General features: G+C 44.3%; 1 protein-coding gene across 1 annotated transcript in view; it reads left to right on the top strand.

Moving 5' to 3' along the window:
- Positions 1 to 21,887, top strand: part of myt1lb (myelin transcription factor 1-like, b) — a gene marked incomplete at both ends in the record, with an annotated part of 71,123 nt that overhangs the window by 6,304 nt on the left and 42,932 nt on the right. Inside the window, one exon of the mRNA XM_083998671.1 lies at positions 21,391 to 21,869. Within this exon, the coding sequence (XP_083854797.1) occupies positions 21,391 to 21,869 (479 nt within the window). The remainder of the gene's footprint in view (positions 1 to 21,390; positions 21,870 to 21,887) is intronic.

Below are 21,887 nucleotides of genomic sequence, written 5' to 3'. Positions count from 1 at the left end.
GAAAAGAAACTATTAGGAACTTTGATTTAACAGGTAAGCTTTCAGTCTTAACTTAAAGTATTGAGGGATGAAGATCATTTAACTTTAGTATAGTAAGAATACTATTATAAAATCAGTACATTTAAGGAACCAACCCAAATGTATATAATAATAATAGAAATAGAAATAATAATAATAATGATAATAATAATAGTAGCAACAGAATCCCACCAGGAATGCAATATTGGATCATAAAACTAGCTATATAGAAATGTATTGGAGTTGGTGCATGTTATTTATTTGTGTAAGAATGACTCACTGTCAGTATGAATCAGATCAGTATGCAAAAATCATCTGACGGTCTGAACAGTGTTACACCAGCGTGGTCCCTCTCTGTCCTGGAGTGTTGAGCCTTTCACACTACGATCTGTCATAGTAACCACAGAGCTGAGGAGGGGGGTGTGCACGTAAGGCAGGGTGTTGAGTTGGTGGTCTAGGACGTGGACTCAACACACAGAGAGCTGGAAGCAGCTGCTGTCATGTGTCCATGTGTGTCTGTCTGCGTGGTGCGGTGTGTGAAGGCTTCCCCTTCACAGCAGAAACATTCCCCTGCACGTCCCATCGCCATTTGCATATTTACAGTCCGCCATGCTAATCATGTTTATTGGGGTGTATAAGTACTGTGCACAAGCTCAATAGGGTGGGACAGCTTTGTGCCAGAGACTGTATAGTAGCGACACTGAGATAAAAATTGCCCCCCAACACCCCCATTTCTGAAAATAAATGGTTCATCCTGCAGTAATCCAATTTCAAAAGACAAAAAGAGCCGTCTTACATAACTAGGACAGCACGGGTTTTGCTAATTATGGTGTTAATACAGAGTGAAAAATTCCCCTGATTTAAACAAAGGCCAAGATTTGTGATGATATTTTTATGCTGTTGAGTGTTTGTGTAGTTGAACAAGTGCAGTTCTAACAGTATCACATCATAAAGCAGCATTGGATCCATAATTACAGGAGGAGATGGATGTGTGGCTTACAGGAATGAGCTATTTGTTCATTTAAATGCATGTATCAGGAAAAAAATGTGGGGAAAATTACACGCCATGTAAAAGCTATCAATATGTAAAGATTTTTCAAGGTGGATGTCTCAGTGCCTAAGGCTGGCTCACAGACGTAAACTATTCACTCCCTTATTTGCATTAATCAAAAAAAAAAATCCAAGGAAACCAAATCCAGATTTGCACGATTTCACCTTGAGCACATAGATTTTATTGTCAGTTCCAGTGTGCTTCAGCGCTGAAGTGTTGAGAACAGTCAAGTAAGGTGGATAACTGCTAAAGCCCCTCATTTTTCCCCCCCGTCAGATTTCCGCTCCCATACAAAAGACAGAAGGTTGTCCTCTGTGGCGGACCGGCTCAATGAGGGAGGCGGACAGTCCTGGCTTTAATTGCTGGTGTCACAGCTGAAACATGGCCGAACAGGAAATGATCAAGTTAATGAAACCTTTTAATTATTCAACATAATTGTGGAACGTGATGAGCGTGTCGGTGAATCCCTGGCCTGGCTATTCACACAGGGTGTCTCTCAAACACACACACACACACACACACACACACACACACACACACACACACACACACACACACACACACACACATGCTGCCCCTCTCTTCCTGCCTCGCTCGTTCCCTTTGTCTCATCCACAAGTGAACACTTGCTTTCCCATGGTGCTCTCCCTCATCCTTATTACCCACCATTCTCTTCAGTGATAGAGGGAGTGAGATCAGTCTGTGTTATAATTACTTGCCCTTGTCTCCTCGGGGTCGTTACTCCTCCACCTCGGCCTGTATGCCCACTGGCCTGAGCCCCTGCAGCCATTCTGCACATCACTTCAGGGCTGACAGGCTCTGGCATATTGATCTGAGAGCTGGAGAGCACGGGAATGAAATTTCTTTCATTCTCCATCACTGTCTCTTTGTCTAATTCCACACACATACCCACACATTTGCCTACTGTGCACGTCAGATAATTAAAGAGACTAAAACAAACATGAGGATATCAGTTCATCAGCACGCCTGAGACTCCTTCGCTTGCTCCTTTCTTCCTTCCTTCCTTCCTTCCTTCCTCCACTGTCTTGATATTCCTCCTCTCCTCTCCTTCCTGCCCCCTCTTAGTTCCCTCTTTCCCTTCCTTCCTCCTTTCCTTCCTTCCTTCCTCTTTCTCTCCCCCCCTCCCTTTTCTCTCGGCTGTCTCTGGCAGAGCTAATTCCCTCTTCAGATGGTGCAGCTCTCATTTGCATACTTATCAAAGTGTTTGGACTATCCGACAGAAGCTGTAGGAAGGTGGGGTCATTAATATGTTAATTAGCCCCCCCCTCCTCCTCTTCTTTTTTCCCCCCATCGTCTTTAGACGGCAGCACACCATCCATATCCTCCACCTCTCTCTCCGCTTCACACGCAGCCTTTGAATGTTTGAATACCCTCAGAGGCCCTGCAAATGCCATAAGACTCTGTAGACATCCACACATGGGGGTTAGGGCACTTTGACAGAGGGTGTGTGTTTGCATGTGTGTGTGTGAGTGTGTGTGTGTCTGTGTGCACACTGTAAGCTACCATCAGTTACATGTCTATGGCCAGGGATTATTGCCACTAATACTGTACATCCGTTCATATGACATTTCAGAGCCACAATGTAATGTGGTTGCACAATTGGCCATTTTCTAAACGTCTTTCCAGAATAGACATAGAATAGAACAGACACACAGAACGACAGGCTTCAGATTTCTGTGATCACCACCGAAGCATCGTCAAATTTTTCCTACCTTTACCAAAAAAAAAAGAAACTGCCTTATTCAGTGCTTTAGCCTTCCTCTTGTGTCAGCTTTCTACTGCCATCTATGGTGTTCGGGTCAGTTTTGACCCATGTTTTAGATCAGCTGTAAAATACACTAAAAACATTTTTTTTCATCCAATTTGTTTCTCATCTCTTGGTTACATTGTTAGGCTTCCTTATCCATGAAAATATTGGTTTAAATATGTTTTGGTGTGGGCCCCTAGGCCTTTTTTTGTCAGTATACCCCTTGACTTCCTCTTGTCAGCTTTCTGCTACCATCTCAGTTTTGGTAGCAGGGTCAGTTTTGGGCTTCCTTATCCATGAAAAGGTTGGTTTTGCACTTATGATTTCAGTTTGAACTCTCATTATTGTTCTTATCGTTATAAACAGGTCAAAATTGACCCCAACACCACAAATGTCATAATTTTAACCAGAGCATTTTAGAATTTTGTGAAGAAAAAAAATTGTTTTATTTTGTTTAAATTGAGGTTCCTGACAAAGTCAAAAAGCCTTGATGCTATAAACAAATTTATGTGGTACTTGTATGCATTTAAAACCTGAAAACGGGTCACTGGTGACCTGAACACCAGAGAAGGGTTAGTTCTGCTCCTGGTTAAAACCACTGACAGTGAAGGAACTTGTGGCATCACCAGTGCCTCATCACAGAACCCTGTCTTTTGTTACAGTTTTGACTCGAGGATCCATATACGCAGAAAAAACGACATATTTTGCTTTCACAAAGTGTCACAATATCATATCTGATCTCAGAGTGAAGGTGAGTCAAGGGCAGCTTGACAGGCACAGTTGTCTGTGATAAGCTGGAGCTGGTCACCCATCAGAGATCGTGGAGGATTATCCACAAAACATATGCACCAAGGTCCAACAGAGGCTGCTCCTCTCTCTGCTCCACCAGCTCCACTTTCTGTCAATGGGACAACGTCTTGTTTCCCACAATGACAGGATTCACAGATACAGTGGTTGATGATCAACCCTGGCTGCCAGAGACAATAGGCTGCTGCTGCTGTAAGTGGGCAGTTCATTTCAGGATAATTGCGAACAGGTATCAGATCACTGTTCTGACATGGAAGGAAAGATGTCACATGCGTTGTTACTGCTCTAATTTATGTTTTTTTTTGTGTTTTTTTTTTAGCTCCCTAACTTACTTGTTCCAATATTACACCACAGAACTTTATTGTTTCACAGCCTTCAACATTTTGGCAAATTGGCCCATTTCCATAATCCCTATAGTCATAGCAGTAGGTTCAAAAACTTTATTTGTCAGTGTGAGCTATTTTTAGAATGGCGGAGCAGAGCCGTGAGCCGCTCAGAGCTACACTACGGAGGCTCATGGGATTTCTTGGTTTCCCTCATCAAACTCATCAAATACACAATCCAACAACTCCACAACGCTCTGGTGGACAAGTTGTGACCTGCACATTCACCACGCTATGAGATAATAACACAACGTTACCAGACAGAGTTGTTTTAGAGGGAAATTCATGCAAAACCGCTGATGTGCATTGCCTTCAGGGACAATTTTTCAAGCAGTCTCTGTATTTACCTCTAAAACAACTCTGTCTGGTAACGTTCCATTATTATCTCATAGTGTGGTGAATGTGCAGGTCACAACTTGTCCACCAGAGCGTTGTGGAGTTGTTGGATTGTGTATTTGATGAGTTTGATGAGGGAAACCAAGAAATCCCATTAGCCTCCGTAGCATAGCTCTGAGCAGGTCACAGCTCTGCTCCACCGTTCTAAAAATATCTCACACTGACAAATAAAGGTAACGAACCTACTGCTGAGACTATTTTGGCAAACAATGGGCCAATTTGCCAAACTGTTGAACTATCTCTTTAATGGAAAGTATCTCCACTCATAGACTGAGACATGATCTATATTGTGCAGTGGATGCAGTCAGTCAAAGCAACATGATTACAATAACATCCCTACATAAAGGTTGTGGGGTCGACAGATAAGTCAGAAGGACATCTCTTTAAGTCAGTCATGTGTTGGCTCTTCTAACAAGGCCTGGTCGGCAGCCAGGTCGCTCAGCGCCGATGCAGGTGAGCGGCTGAGACTGACACTAATTGAAAATGGCAAGAGAAGTTATAAGCAAATTAGGCATCTTGGGTAGTGATGTCTTTGATTGAGCTTGCTTTGTGGTTTGCTGTTTGCTGAACACTCTGCGGTTTGAGTCTGTGTCGAAAAGCCAAAATCCAAGGAATCCATGGTGTTGGTTCAGTGATGTGTCGGCAAACAGAGCTGAGTGAATCTAGAATGAAAGAGAAACATGAAAATAAATCAACATTTTTTGTCCATAAGGTAACCAGGGACTCAAGTGTTTCCTAAAGTAGGTTTTCATTGATTTCACCAGGCAGAGTGAAGGCAGGAGAACTGTTGCAACATTCCTGCGCACAAGTTTTGATTTCAGCTTTTCAAGGACAGTAACATTTCTAACAGCTACCTCTCTGCACGTGTTTATGTTAAGTAGACTCTCTTCCATTCTCTTGCTTTCACCTCTGCTGTTGTCTCCCCCCCCCGCGTGCCTCTGCCTGCACACCAAGGGGTGGCTCTCTGGGTGACTATTATGTGCGGTTGGTAGAATGAATCTAGAAGGACTGCAGTTTATTATCATCAGCTATTTACATAAATTGGAGATAAACAGTGTGATTTTTCCAGCAGGAAACAACACAGACCACCAACCCGCCTAACGGTTTGCCTTCCCCCCCCGTCCTTCCCTGTGGCTGAGATTGGACAGAACAGGGGTAGGGCAGGTGAAGGTGGTGAAATAGAGTAGAGCGGGGTTTAGTAATGATGGAAAAGCGGAATGAAGGAGCAGTGTTTGCACAATGAAAAAATACAGCATGAGATCCAGCTAGGGTGGCGGAACGATAACAGAAGTTAAGAAAAAGGCCGGGAGATTAGACGAGACAAAAGGTGAGATGAGGAGAGCCCTCACCTTGTTCGTAGCAACAATAAAAGCTTCACAAATCTACTTGGCCTTGCCTCTGAATACATATTTCTCCGCGCGGCAAACTGAAAGGGCGTTCAATTCAACCCACACAGGGCAGACTTAATAATTACTCTCACTTTGAACGCAATTTCCTGGCTGGGGGAAATGATTGACAGATTGTATCCATGGTGTCAGGGGGCCAGCCACGCCCCTCCTGACTAAGGCAGAAATTAGAGAACAGCAGGAGCTAAATTACACCTTAGCAGAGACCTCTGGCAAGAGGACAGGAAGGGAGGCATGATGAATGAGAAAAAGATCAGAACAGAAAGGTAGAGGGTGAGTCGCGTGGGAGCATGGAGATGATTGGAGGAATAGCTGGAAAATACATTTGTAACTACACACAGGCACATGCATGCACGGATGCTGGAAGACATACAAACACACACATGCACACACACACTGTGGTAATGGGTCTGCAGTTCTATTGGAGTGCAAAGGGAGAGACACTTAAATGCCATCTCTACAGCTGGGATGCTATTTACTCCCTCACACACATACACACACATACAGAGTCATCTCCACTCTCTCTATGTCATGCTCTCAAAGCACTCAGACTGATATGAGAGCAGCAAGCAACCAGCAGAGTGGCACAATGAGACTCATGGTATCTAAGGTGGAGGAGCTCGACAACAGCAGGAAGTGGGCAAGGAGAATAACAGATCACTGGTTCGTACACATTGTAAAGGAAAAAAACATCATTCGCTGTGGTCACACAGTAAAAACCTGTTCTTATCTATCCACATTAGTTTCTTATGGAGCTTTTTACTGACCAGTGGATTCAGCATCAAACTTTATTCCTTTACTCACAGAGAGTGATGGACAACAACAGCAATGGATTTTTATTTTGCTTCTGTTCTCTCCTTTTGTTCTTCTAATGAAACTAGCATGCTAACCAGCTTGTTGTTTGGCCACTTTCCGATACCGAGGCAGTGCAGCTTTCAGTCCGCCCTAAAGAGGTAGTGCTACTCAATACGTATTGTAATCTGTACACAAGAGTTCATTCGCCATATATCCAAAGCAAAACTTATTAATAGCTCCTTCAAATTTCAGGTTTGGTGATATTCAGTATTTTTGTTGTGTTTCGTTAAGAAATGAAAGATAGTTGTAGCTTGAAGCAGAGCTTTTAATGCTCTTCATCCTCTTTGTAGCAGCTCAGCTAATCCAATGGCAGGTGAAGAGGTTGTCGTGGTGTAGTGAGAAATTAGCTCTAAAACCATTATTTTATACCAGGCTACCTGGTATTTTAACATGGAGGTTTATGGGGATTTACTCACTTTTGGAGCCAGACTCAAGTGCTCATTTCAGGAAGTGTGTTCACTGTAGTCTTTTGTTCATCTCGCTGGCTTTGCCAACAATATACTGGTCCAACTTACACTGGGTTCATTCATACCCTGATATAGTCTGATTCTCTGCATCATACTGCTCAGTTGTAAAAATATACGATATGTCCATTAGCCACATCACAATGTGTTTGACATGTTTCTTCTAAATCCACATAATTGTATTTACTGTATTTATGCGGCACATAATTAAATCTATGGTGAACCAACACTTAATTTAATTAGGCTTATATTATATTGATAATGATATTTTCTCTTCTGACTAGACTAGAGAAAAAAAGTACATGTCAAAATTCACACTCTTAGAAATAAGGGTTCTAAAAGGGTTCTTCTAGAAGGGCCGAGGTTCTACCTGGAACCATTTGCCTCTGAAAAACCCTAATGCTGCGTTCACATGGAGTCCGGTAAACAGCAGACAGCATGCTGGACTCCATGTTAGTGGATGAGAGGACGACGGTAAAACTTGGGGGAGCACGGCAAAAAATACCATGGAGAGCAACGGCAAACGGCAATGCCGTCCCGAGTTCAAATATTTTAAGTTTTGCTGTCTGCTGCGACGGTACTGAACCAACCGAACGTGACGTGTGAGTACGTGTAAGTTGACATTGCCATAGCAAAATGGTGACACGTCTTGCCGTTGTGCCGTGCCGTGCCGTCCCACAGTTTGTTTGTTTTTACCTTTCCGTCCAGCGGCATTTGCTGTTTGCCGGACTCCATGTGAACGTAGCATAAGGGTTCTTGGTAACACTAAGCGTTCCAGTAAGAACCATTTTGATCCAGAGAACCTTTATAAAAGGTTCTACCAGGAGCTACAAATAGTTCTCCTATGGGGACAAGCCAAAGAATATGGTTCTACTTAGCACTTTTATTTCTAAGAGTGTAGAGGCATATGGTGAATGACTTGTCAATGTGGATAGGGATATTCTTTGCAGTACTGGGCGTTGTTGCCTGCTGGGGCCAAACTACTTGTAGCTGCTGTCTGATGGTCCATTAAGTGTTTGCTGCTAAGACCCGTGGCGTACTGTAGGCTTACCTCTATCTGGGCAAAGTGCTGGCAGCCTGGCTTCAAGGGCCCTCGACTGGAGCAGAGCCTTCAGAACAGCCTCTTCACCTGGAGAGAGAGAGGCAAAGGGCAACACACTGTCACACACACAAACGCACACTCTTTCACACATACATTCACACCTACATAGGCTCACGTAATGCGTGCTGACACAAATGTAGACATGCACACACACACACACATCTCCTAAAACCCCTCACACACACACAACCTACTTCACATGTAGAGCAGCATTCCCAGCTGAGTGCCTCTCTCCAACCTGGCAATTTCAGCGGAAAGAGAATCCAGCTAAAGTACACAGGGCGTCATGCTGATTTCACAACAGGGGGGTTGAATGGCAGAATGGCCTCAGTACAGTCCTCATTACTGATCCGGCAATATCCGACTCATCTATTTCAGTAGCACTCCATCATTCACAGTTATGTGTGCATTATAGAGATGGAGCCAGTTTGGAGGTTTTTACATTGGGATGTATTCATCACACCAATAAACTGTTTTTAAATCGAACACACTGAAATTATTGGACATAGTTGAACTGAAAACGACTCAGAAAGCTTTCAAAGCAAGAAATAATCTGCTTCCTGGTAACCTACAGAAATTGTTTAAAGAAAGAGAAGGGAGATATGAATATAGACATGCACTAAACTTCCAGCAACCTAAGGCACGGACAACATTTAAGAGTATAGGGAGTGAAATTATGGAATGGATTATCAGATGAGATTAAAATAAGTAAGAATATTCATCATTTCAAAATAATGTTTATAAAATCTAAACTCAAAGGGTATGGACAAATCTTGGATCCATAGGGGCAGGCTAAGGGTCTTTGGGTAGGAAGGTTTTTGTATTTCTGAGTATGAAGGTTTTGATGTAGTCACATGGCTTTAAGGCTTCGTGTGTTTTGATTTGAACATGCTCACGTGAAGGCGAATGTTTTCATGAACATTTACTGTATTCTATGTGTTATAGACATTGGTGAAATTAAGTTATTAATAATTTCTCGCTTTTCATAGTTTTTCTTTCTTTATGAAATTGCTTTAATAAGCTATAGTAAGCTATTCCTCATTTCAAGTTTGTCTCTGGATATGCAAGTATCTTAGTGATCTTGTCTCTACACCATGATTGATTGTAAATGTAACCGTTGCAAGGGGGTAGGTTCTTCATAAGCCTAGACTTCTTACCTATTCTTTTCATATGTATGTCTGTCATTTATACGAAATAAAACAATCAATCAATCAATCAAACATTCTTGCTACAGAGGTGTTGAGTTGTCTCTGTAAATCAAGTGTTTAGAGTGGACAGACCTGAGCCCCCAGGGTGTGATGAAATACATGGACACACACATATCTACTACATAGAAAACACTACCTACAAGCTGATACACACAACACCATCTGACAGTGATGTTTTGGGTGACATTTAGTTTCTAGGTTGCACAAGATGCTCCTATAAATGAATCATGAGTAAATCTGTGAGGTGTGAATAATAGATGGGAGGAGAGGTAAAAAACAAAGGAGTGCCGTTATTATTTGTTAATAAGACACTCTGGAGCATCACTAACTAGATCTCATTACCACAATACACGCAGGCATGCATACACACATACACCCACAGACACACACACACACACACTTTCTCCCACCCACATGCACAAACACTTTGTGCACGCACGCCACATGCCAAACACATGCAGAAGTCTCTCATCCTGCATGACTATTTTTACCTGTGAAGCCTGTCGTTGCCTAGCACTCTGTAATTACATCCCACACTCCACCAACGAATGATTAGAAGCAATGATGGATGACTTAACACTGTCACCTAAGGATGCCTCGGTGCAAAGCTAATTATGCGACCATACATGTGTCATGTGCCTGATACATGTGATAGCCCTCTCAGCCTCCTGCCATAACTGTAGAACAAGTGTGATAAAGGTGGACGACTTGTCTCCTGTTAATCGTCAGATAAGACATGATGAAGTAACTCGGCTGTTGATTAATAGATCTTTGTAATTCAGTGGCGTCTTAAATATGGATGGAATTACATTTAGCTTTCAGTTTGCTTCGACGAGCATTTCAAGGTCCCATTTTTTTTATGATATGGGTTTCTCTCTTGAACTATAGCAAGAACAGGATTCACTCTCTCTGCCTCCTCTCTGACTGGCTGACTGCTCTCTGCTTGATGCAGGGCGAGGCCAACCACAGGCAATGGACTGTAGCCTACTACCGATATCAGTGGGTGGTGGTATTTCAGAAAAATAAGACTTTTGCCCATGTTTTCTGTCTTGGCTAAAGTCGTGCAGTGATTTTGAAGTGTGCTAACTTGGTTGTTGTTATGTTGTTAATAAAGTTAAAGGTTTGGGCAGTTGGAACAGATGGACTTTCCTGGGGACATGGCTATGAGTGGTGACTTTATAGTTGTAACGTCAAAAACGTACTAAAGTTATGACTGATCATTTTGAGGCACTGTTTCTACCTAGTTTCAGTGTGCATTCATCCATGGATTAAATCTTTTAGTACTTAATACATTTATAGAATTTAGATCTCATAACAAAAGAAACCTGACTTTCTACAATATGTGACCTTTAATGTACTTAACTTTTTCCTCAATTCTTTAACATTAAAAACAGCTTTTTCTCTCTGCAACGAAAGTATCTCACGTCATAATTTGGGCTGTTTAGCGGCATTATCAGATATCTTGGAGTATCCCACCTAAAACCAATGCCTTGATTTCGTCATAATTCTCCATGAAAACACCGTCAGCTGTATTCTGAGCTTGCATCTGTTTCATCTGTAGATTTTGTTGGAAAATTTCTGAATGTTGCTTGAAAAGAGAGGACGGATGGATTTTCTGTCGTGTATGGCAGGAAAGTTATAGACTTTGTTGCTCTGCATAGACAATATTTGGTGTTATTTGGCCCAGGAGATGGAGCTCATATGTGCAAGTCTGTGGGGTGTGTGTATGTGTGTATGTGTGTGTGTGCAGGCAGGGATGTGAGGGCTTGCGTTTATGATTGCCACGACTACAGCTGGGGCTGTGGGCTGAGTAATTGCCTGTCTTGGTAGGGAGAGTGTGGTAGCGAGCTAAAAGTCAAGTGCTCTCTTCCTGCTGTAGACCTCATTTGGATTCCACATAGCTAGCTAGCAAGCTAACGCCAGCCTTGGGCCTGTATTATTCATAGCTTGACAGATAGCTCTCACTAAAAGCATTGGAACTGGGCCAGGTGGCGATGGAGCGACAGGGGGAAGTGGCACTACTGCACCTCACTCACTCTGACCTGACGGAGAGGAGAGGAGAGAGGAGGGGAAAGGAGAGGAGAGGAGGGGAAAGGAGAGGAGGAGAGGAGGAGGAGAGGAGAAGAGAGGAGAGGAAGGAAGGAGAGAGGAGATGAGAGGAAGGAAGAGGAGAGGAGAGGAGGGGAGGGGAGATGAGATGAGAGGAAGGAAGGGAAGGGGAGAGGAGAGGAGAGGAGGGGAAAGGAGAGGAGATGAGAGGAAGGAAGGGGAGAGGAGAGGAGAAGAGAGGAGAGGAGAGGAGGGGATGGGAGAGAGGAGAGGAGAGGAGAGGAGAGGAGAGGAGAGGAGAGGAGAGGAGAGGAGAGGATATGGAAATTGAAAATAGGAATCAGTGTCTGAGTCTGATGAGCAGTTTTAAGAGAAACAGGAAAATGTGGAATAGGAAAAGGAAGAAGGGATATAGAGATGAAGAGACCTGGAAAGTTGATGAGTGGACAGAGGGTGAAGAACGAAATCAATCAGAATTATCATATGGCCGTATTAAGTTAAACAACCGTGTGACTACCAGACATTTAAACATAGCTTCTATTATAAGAAAGAGAGAGGATGAGCGCGCCGACCACAAAAAAGGGTGAAAATGGAGAGAAGGCAGGAACAGAAATGCAGAGCGAGTGAGTGAAACGATTTCAAACGGAGGAGAGAGAAAGAGGCCTGGAAAAAGAAGAAGAGAACAAGCAGCCATCCACCCCCGCCAAGCTCAGCAACCCCTCTGCCTCCATGTGCAGAACCAGATAAGGTCGCATTAATCAAAATCTGCCACTTCCCCTTCCAAAAAAACACCGTCTATGCCATCAGCCCCCTTCTGTGAAGTATCTGTCACCGAAACGGAAATTTCCATATTTAATGGGAAGGCTTTATATCACCAAAAAGGCAGTGTGGGCTGAGGGTGAAAAGAACAGAGTTGGTTGGATCTGTCAGCTCTGTCATTAGCTTATACACTTTAGACTGCGTACAGAGCCTTTGGGTTCTTTTCACTTTGGCTCTGATACATTTGTTATCGTTTCAGGAGTGTGATGAGGCCGGACAGAGATTGGTCCCTGTCTTGTACAACCACAATCACAATCACAAAGTGTAATAAAGGTGTATTATAACAGAATATTTCCTCTCCTCTGCATCCCGCTCCCTTTCTAGCACATTTACACTTCTCCTGCTGCATATTCTATCCTCACATTAACCTCTAATGCAGCTCAAAATGCACCTTGAAAGCACTTCAGAGCCACGGCCACTGAATTTACAGAGGCATGTACATGTGACTCCTCCTGTCATGACTTCCTCTCTGTTTATTTTTTCCCTTTGTAATCTTCCCCTCTGATTTGCATCCTGTGCCTATTATGACAGGCCTGAAAACTACCTCTGTGACATTACCGGCACGAGATAAACAGGTGGATAAACGCCTCTTTTTTATTCTCATTTTTTCTTTTTTTCTTTTTTTTTTGCTGCCTCCCTGAGGAAAGACATCAAAGGGAATAACAGATCATGTGCAGTGAGTGCAGAGCGTGCCAGGGGAACGTGGGCATGGAGGAGGAGGGGTGGGGGTGGGTGAAGGGGCGGCCAGCCACTCAGGGGGCAGCTCCAGGCCGGGCACATCCTGACCTCTAACCCCTCAGCCCCCCCTCCATCCCCCTCCACCCCTCACACCTCCGGCCAGCCCTCCTCCCCTCAGAGCGGCTGCCAACTAAATTACATCAGTGTCAAAAAGCCCTCCTCCCGCTCTGAGGAGATGGAGTCTGGTGAACATGACACAGAGCGGGGCTCGCCTCGCGCTGCAACACACACACACACATACAGAGCAGACACTTTATTCTCTGGACCAGAAATTCACTTAAGGATCAGGCTGGTGGGTTGTGTCATCGTCAAGAAATCCCATGAAGTCTAAAAGCAACCACGCATCAGTTTGTCTGTATGTTCCCACTCCTCCAGCTTGTCTCAACCCGACCTGCTGAAACCTTCCAAAGTCCATGAATATACTGTATGTGTTTATGTTGGAAAAAAGAAAAGGGTTATAATTTATTACAACAGCTGGGTGCTCTAGTTGTTACAAAAACCGCAGGAGAGAGCTGCTTTTTATTGTTTTTTGTTTCATTTTTTTCTCTCTCTGTTTTTTTCATTGTTATTATAATTGGAAGTTAATTCTGTCTTCTGAATAATAGACATTTTTACCACTTCTTTCTATTATATATAATAGTTAATCAAATAAAATGGATACAACAAATGGCAAAATCATCAGTACTGGCAGTATAGATATTCAATAAAAACTTGTATCCCTAGTTTAGATCCACATTCTGGCCTGGCAATTTCTTTTAACATTATTGTGACTTACTACAATGATAATAAGTATAAGAAACAAAGGAGTCTAATACATTCACATCAATTCATTTATCTCAGCTCTTCCAAATAAGTTCAGGTCAGTTTGGTTCAGTTTATTGTCATTCAACATGTTGAAAATATGAAGGAATGAAACACAGTACATTCCTTGGTTCCAGCAGGATAAATAAAAAGTTGAATAAATAAGCAACATACTGTGACAACCTTAACAATCTAAAGGAAGGAATCCCTTTTCCAAAATGGCAACTGGGCTTGCAGTTAACTAGCTGACCGGCGTGTGTGTGTGTGTCTCTGAGTTGGGGTGATTGATTGAAGTCATTACAGTGGTAGAGAGACTCTTTACCTGGCTAATCCAGGAGTGAATTCAGCTGCAGGATGACAAATAGCCGCATTACATCCTTGGAGTGTGCTGTCCGATGAGCTCTCCTGCTCCGAGCCTCCACTTGGGAATTATGCAGAAGAGCTTGTATGATGCACATTTCAATATTCTGCCAGATCTGTCTTAAAGCCCAAACCTCCAGATTTCATTTAACGAGTCTGAAGACACAAAGCTTCATAGTGTTTTCTTTCTTGGATGTTGCACATTGTTTCCACACACACACACAAAAAAAAAAACATTTATTTTTTACATTTTATTATGTGATTTATGAAATGTGATAAAATAGTTGAAAATAATATGTCCAAATCCCATCAAATGTGCGGCCTTGAAAAAATAATTAATCAGCGTTCATACATAGTTGCTGATTAACATTTGCCCAGCGTATAATTAAGTGATGGTTTCAAATGGTTTCTCCACCTAAATTCAAAATAATTTCAATCAAGTGGTTCTTCCCTGCACATCAGAATGCACTGAAGAGTTTAGGTTTCTCTGATGCAGCAGCAAGAACAAAAAAACACAAACCTCCTTCTCAATCCTTACCTCTCTTGCCCACCTTTAATGCTCTCAGCTCCTTCTCACATGTTCCACCCGCCCCAGTCCAGCTGCCTGATGGGGCCACTATCAGACTGCACATAAACAATCTGAGGGGCTGTTTCCCCCTGAGCAGGAACTGTGGGAGATACAGGAGCCAAAGGAGAGCAAGCTGAGACCTTGGGCGGTCTCAGGGAGTGAGGAATAAGCATTGGACAATGTTGCTCAGCATGTATGAGATGCACGCTGTAGTGTAGTGGCTGCAGCCGCTGCTCTGTATCTCAGCCTCAACATTGCGAATGTGGCGGCTCCAAGGCTCTGGGGGCTCTGAATAAAGACTGACAGTATAGGAGTATCAGCACGCAGGCAGTGGCGTGGATAAACACAAAGTGCATGAGTTAACAGCAGAAGTCAATGCAATGCAAGGGGGCAGAGTGTTTGACTAAAGTTGAGGCTGGAGAGTTATCAGCTCCAGGCTACAAACGTTAGAGCTGGACCAGTGAATGGGCAACAACAACAGGCGTATTGAACCAGTGAGCCGAGCAGAGCGGCGTGTTTGTCGGGTGATGCCTCGGCTACGTGCTAGCCGTTGTATCGTCGGGGTGAAGCTGGATGTTGGTGCTTTTGTTGAAACATGTAACCAAACACGAAAAGACTGTATTACTTCACTGTTGTGTTTGTTCTTAAGACTTCAGCGTAAATCCAAGCGGACGTGTAATTTCTTGCCCATGTGTTTGACGAACGCTGAGGATTATTTCAAACCCACAGCTGTGTGAGTTTTTTAGGACAAATTGACAGTCGTTCTGCTGTATGTGTGTATGTGTGTGTGTGTGTGTGTGTGTGTGTGTGTGTGTGTGTGCGTGTGTGAATGAGCCATAGCAGCTGATATGTGAGCCGGAGCCTGAGCCGCCAGAAAACGCCCCAAATTGCAGCGTCTGCCATGCACTGAGCCTCCTGCACCAAGACACTGTCTTTTGTTCTCCCCTGCTAGCAGGAGAAGCCTGACAGCTCTGAAATGATCCTCTCTGCTCTTACACACACACACACACACACACACACACACACACACACACACCCACAAGCATGCACACACACAATACATTTCTCCTCTACTCTGTATTTCCCAAATTTCTGAGCACCTACACACACACACACACACACACATATGCAAACACACACAAAAGCATACATACACTCTTCCTTCCACCGTCGTCTCACTCCCATAGCCTCTATATTTTTCCTCTCCCCCTGTTCTCATTTTCTCTCTTTCCCTGTCTGTCTATCTCTCTCATTTTTCCTCACTGTCTGGCTGTGAGGATGGCGAATCCCTCATGGATTTCTGCAGGGTATCACCATGGAGACGGGGCTCTGCCACACGTGTCTATAGATCCTCCTACTGGATAGGGGGCACAGCCAGAGGTGGTGCATTCCCTCCATCTCAAGTCTGTCTCTGCAGGGAGAGAAGGAGAGACAACAATGAGCTGAGGCTGTGTGTGTGTGTGCGTGTGTGTGTGTGTGTGTGTGTGTGTGTGTGTGTGTGTGTGTGTGTGTGTGTGTGTGTGTGTGTGTGTGTGTGTGTGTGTGTGTGTGTGTGTGTGTGTGTGTGTGTGTGTGTGTGTGTGTGTGTGTGTGTGTGTGTGTGTGTGTGTGTGTGTGTGTGTGTGTGTGCGTGCGTGCGTGCGTGTGTGTGTGTGAGAGAGAGAGAGAGAGAGGGTTAGGGTTGGGGGGTAGGAGAAAATAGGAAAAAGGGGATGAAAGTGAAATAAATTGGTGTGAGAGAAGAACAAAGGTAATGTATAGTCTATGATATAGGCTACATAGAGGAGGAGGAGGAGAAAGTGGAAAGGAAAGGAGCAGGTGAGGTTATGATGGGGGAGAACAAAGAGGGAGAAATATGAGGTGAGAACGTTGGGTGACAGGAGGAGATGACAAGAGGAGAGAGGGAGGGAGAGGAGGCAGAGGAAGAGGCAACAGCAGCCTCATCCCGGTGTCAGGGAGACAAATAGTATGTGATGCTAATGACTGGCTAAAGCTTTTGCCCCTGCTGAGAACAGCCGCTAATATGACTGCTAATAAAGGCACCGTGGAACGCTGTCGCATTCCAGCAGTCGCTCAACTGTCGCCCAAAATTAGCCAAACGGGAGCTTTGCCTCTCCTGCCTGCCTCACACAAACGGTGCTCTCTCTCTCTCTATAACGTTTCTAGTTTTTTCTTCCCTCCCTGCATTAAAGGACCACTTGTTCATACTGTTAAAGAATTTGTTCCATCTAATAATGCCAAGGATGCCCACTCCATAAAATATGAAGTAGTCTTTTTGTGATCTGAAGCTCTTTTCTTTTTTGATTGCTACCTCTCATGCCACACACTCCTCTTGAAGGATTTTGTGATGCTGCCAGGGTACAGAGCTAAAGAGAAGCCGGTGCGTTTTTCTCTTCTCTCCTTCCTTTCCCTGCGCAATTCCCGCAGATTTTTTTTTTCTTTCTTCCCTTTTTTCATTCAAATGCCACCTAATTATTTCCGGAATTTTAATTGCCAAGCGCAGTGAGTGGGATGCGGAGCCTGTGATGACGAATGCTGTAGCCAAGGTCACAGAGAGACAGAGCCAGGGAACGTGGGATGGCGGAGCCGTGGAGGCTTCCTGTGGCTTAGTCATCATGGGGCTTAGGAGCGTCGGGGGCAAGCACACCTCTCACGGTGTCACAACAACCTGACAGCTCAGGGACGGGAGGACACCTGAGACCAAAGTTATTCTGCATGCAACGCCTCTTAACACCAGCGTGATTAAAAGTCATTTACATAAGAGCGGCTCTGTGGTCACTTTGTGCAGGAGCTTTCAAACTGCATCCAGATATCTATGGTAGCATGTTCATCCTCCGTGGTTCAGAAGGCCTCTTTGTCACCCTAAATAACAAAGTGTTCCCTTGACTCCTTTTAAACTTACCATGAAAAAAAAAATACACAGCCAAGTATTTATTATTGGCTATTAGCTGATGTTGCATAGCAGTTACAGCAACTGTGATTCAGGAGCAATTGCATTAAAGGGACTACGAGGACTTTCAGAAGGCAAAGTGTTTTCACACTACATTTCCCATGAGCCTCCGTGCGCACAGTGAAATTCTTGGACCGGTGCAAGACGGACGAAAGCGAAAACATTTGCCAAGAATGTTTTCATTCATCAAGAATGAAAGTCGGAGGTTGGAAGACGATCAGATACCGTCGTAGTTCCGACCATAAACGATGCCAACTAGCGGCAGCGTCCGCGAAACCGAAACTAGGAAATGCTGGGCAAGTTGACCATTAAATAATAATAACAAAATAACTATAAAGACAAAACCATATATTTATAGAAAATGGACCCATTAACAAGTGTGGGTAACGTAGATTCATCCACCTTAATATGAGACTCTTTTATAACCAAAAGCAAACTCCTCTGTGTCTCTTTAATAGCCGCCACTGAGCTATGCTGTGGCTTAACCTTCCTCTTGTGTTTTTAGGTTTTTAATGCATAAAAGTACCACACTATATTTAAACAAATAAAAATGTATATTTACTTTTTTTCACAAAATTCTAAAATGCTCTGGTTACCTGGTTGTAACGATAAGAACAATAATGAGAGTTAAAACTGAAATCATAAGTGCAACACAAACCTTTTCATAGATAAGGAAGCCTAACAATGTAACCAAGACATGAGAAACAAATGGGATGATAAATAATTGTTTTAGTGTGTTTTACAGCTGATTTAAGACTCAATTCAAAACCAACCCTAACACCATAGATGGTAGCAGAAAGCTGACGGGAGAAAGCCAAGGGGTATACTGACAAACAAGGCCCAGGGGCCCACACCAAAAATATTAAACCCAACATTTCATGGATAAGGAAGCCTAACAATGTCACCAAGAAAAAAAATTAATTGGATGAAAAAAAAAGTTTTTAGTGTGTTTTACAGCTGATTTAAGACTCGCGTCAAAACCGACTCTAACACAAGAGATGGTGACAGAAAGCTAACAAAGACGAAGGTTGATGCGTAACCACAACAGCTACCTTAAAGGGACAACAAGGAGTTTTGGAAAAGCAAAGTGTTTTCACACTACATTTATGAGCCTCCGCGCACCGTGAAATTCTTTGACCGGCGCAAGACAGACTCATGTTTTCATTCATCAAGAATTAAAGTCAGAGGTTCAAAGACGATCACATACCGTCGTAGTTCCGACCATAAACGGCGATTCAGCGGCGTTATTCTCATGACTCGCCACAAAACCGAAAGTAAAGAAACGCTGGTCGGCTCGACCAGCATTTCCACCACCACTAATAATAACAAAATAACGATAGAGACAAAACGATATATTTATCGAAAATGGGCCCATTAACAAGTGTGGGTAGCGTAGATTCATCCACATTAACGTGAGACTTTTTTTATAACCAAATAGAAACTCCTCGTTGTCCCTTTAAATCCAACATTTCATGGATAAGGAAGCCTAACAATGTAACCAAGAAAAAAAAAATGAATTGGATGAAAAAAAAAGTTTTTAGTGTATTTTACAGCTGATTTAAGACTTGTGTCAAAACCGACTCTAACACAAGAGATGGTAACAGAAAGCTAACAAAGACGAAGGTTAATGCGTAACCACATCAGCTACCTTAAGACTGCTTTATTGTCAAGATCAAGGTGGAGAGGCAGGAACAGAAGACGGAGCAGCAGAGGAGTGGTGAGGGGCTGCGTCTCTCTCTTTCCTTCTCCCCCCTCACCTCTCCTCCTCTCCTCCTCTCCTCTTCTCCTGCCAGCCCGCCTGCATTGGCAGCTGCTAACCTGCTGGGACTAGCCCTTGATTTATTTGGAGAGGGCCCTGGAACGGAGGGGCCAGGATGAGTGGCATTTTAATGTGCTTTTGAGATGTTTGGTCACAAGCATTATTGATCACAGTGCCGCAGCACACACCAGTCCCCCCCCTCCTCCCTCCTCCTTCCTCCTTCCTCCCTCACTGTCCCGCAGACTCTCACACTGCCCTGGGGGAGAGGTCTGGCTGTCAAGCAGGGAATGAGTTTCCATGTGGGCTTAGATTAATGAAATGAGGCCCCTGGTTGCAGGGGGTGCAGGGGGTGCAGGGGGTCAGACCATTAAGGAATCCCTGGGCCTGGCGAGATTGAGCCTGCCAGGTGACTGGACCCTGACTGACTGATAGACGTGCGGGACAGAGGAGAGATGGAGAGAGAGAGGCAGAGGGGAGGATAGATAGGATATTGGCCTGTGGGACACACTGACATGAAAAACAGAGAAAAAAAGAGAGAACAGAAATGGCTTTCTAAGACTGCAGTCCTCCATCCTGCAACAGCCCATTAGCACCTCACCACCGCGATAAGCCTTTTCCATATAGTCGCTTCTCCACAAAAGCAGCACACACCGACTAACAACAACCATTTTCTTACTCTCACACGCAGCCTTGTGCCATTCATTCACATCAGGTCTTACTCTAAGTAGCGTGGAGCTGGGGAAATGTCCAGAGGTTGTAAAAATAGGAGCCAGGGATATTTCACAGCTGAGTGAACATGCCCAAAGCGTGTTTAGCTCTCTTACACTGGAGCCTGGACAGGGAGTTTATTTGATGGCCAAAACACTCAGTAGAACTCATCATAAGTCGGACCGCGTGGGCGTCTTTGTTCAAACATGCCAAATGTGTGCGGGCCGCTACGACGCGCGCGCAAATACGCTCACACATAAATGCACAAACGGCAGCACACGTTTTGAAGTCACACACTTAAATTGGGGAGAGGAGGGGGGCCCAGGTAGCGGCTCGGGGGCTCTCAGAGGTTCGATGATTGAAATGGATTAAGCCCCTGTGATCAATATCTTGAGCGAAAACACAGATTATCAGATTATCAGATTAGGATCTGTCCCCCTGCTGCCGCGGGGGAGCCAGAGAATACATTAAAACCTGAGGTGCTTTAATCAGGCTACAGGTTGTCTGCCCCCCCCCCCCCTCCACACACACAGCCCCAGACAGGCTGCACTCGCTTCACATCAGAATTTGCTTGTAGGGCAAAGTGTTTGCAGGTACAGAGATCTTCTATATGTATGAATGTCCAAATAAAAAGGTTCAGATTTTATCCATTGCAATTGCAAAATTAGAATTAGCATTAGAATTAGAATTATTTTTTTGTCATTATCCACAAGTTTCCGAACGTCATCTATGGTCAAACCCGGAAGCCGGTTTTGCCGGTACGTTTCCATGGTTTTCAGTCGTTGTCATAGTTGCAGTAGGAGCAGGAGTTACCTAGGGGCAGTTTAAAGTGTGAATTGCAATTGAGATGAAACTGTCTTGTGGTTCAAGCCCAGAATGCTCTGTAGCATTTAGTTCAAAGTGTCTATGGGATGCATTTGTGGGGTCTTTGCAGTTAGATCTCTTTCCTGAGGCAGCAGTAGCCTACAGTAGATGTCCTCCAGTTTTGGGAGCTGCTCACCAGTAACGAGTACATGTCTAATTAAGGTTTGTTGAATGAACTTGAATATTTTTGGCAGCAGAAGGAGTTCCATGGTGTTGCTGGCCTTGTTCTTTGTTCTGAATGTAGTTTGTAAACCACAGCATCCCTCCATAGGTGAGGCTAACAGCTAATGGTTGCTCTCTTATCTCTCCTCTGCAGTGTGTATGGCTGCCCTCTGGCCAAGAAGAGAAAGAGTCTAGACAGACAAACCCTGGAAAGCTCCCCTAAAAGGAGCACCTACCTTGACGACATGGACAACTCCACCATGGAGGAGTGCTACGAGACGGACGGAACTGAGGAGATGGACGACAGGGAAGAGGAGGAGGGGGGAGCTGTGGAGGAGGAGGAAGAGGAAGAGGGAGAGGTGGAGGAGGAGGAGGAGGAGGTGGAAGGCTACATGGACTACAACGTGGAGCAAATGGAGCACGAAGATGGGGAGGTGGAGAGGGGCGAGGAGGAGGAAGAGGAGGAAGAGGAGGTAGAGGTGGAGCAGGAAGAGGAGGAGGAGGGTGAGGAAGAGAGGGTGGACGAGGCGGAGGAGGAGGAGGAGGAGGAGGAGGAGGACGCGGTGGACGCGGTGGAGGAGGTGGACTATGAAGAGGGAGAAGAAGAGGAGGGAGAGCACGGTCAAGGGCAAGGTGAGAACACTGTCCCAT

Source organism: Trachurus trachurus (assembly GCF_905171665.1).
Source record: "Trachurus trachurus genome assembly, chromosome: 22".
NCBI lineage: Eukaryota > Metazoa > Chordata > Actinopteri > Carangiformes > Carangidae > Trachurus > Trachurus trachurus.
This window is presented reverse-complemented; position numbering and strand designations above follow the sequence as displayed.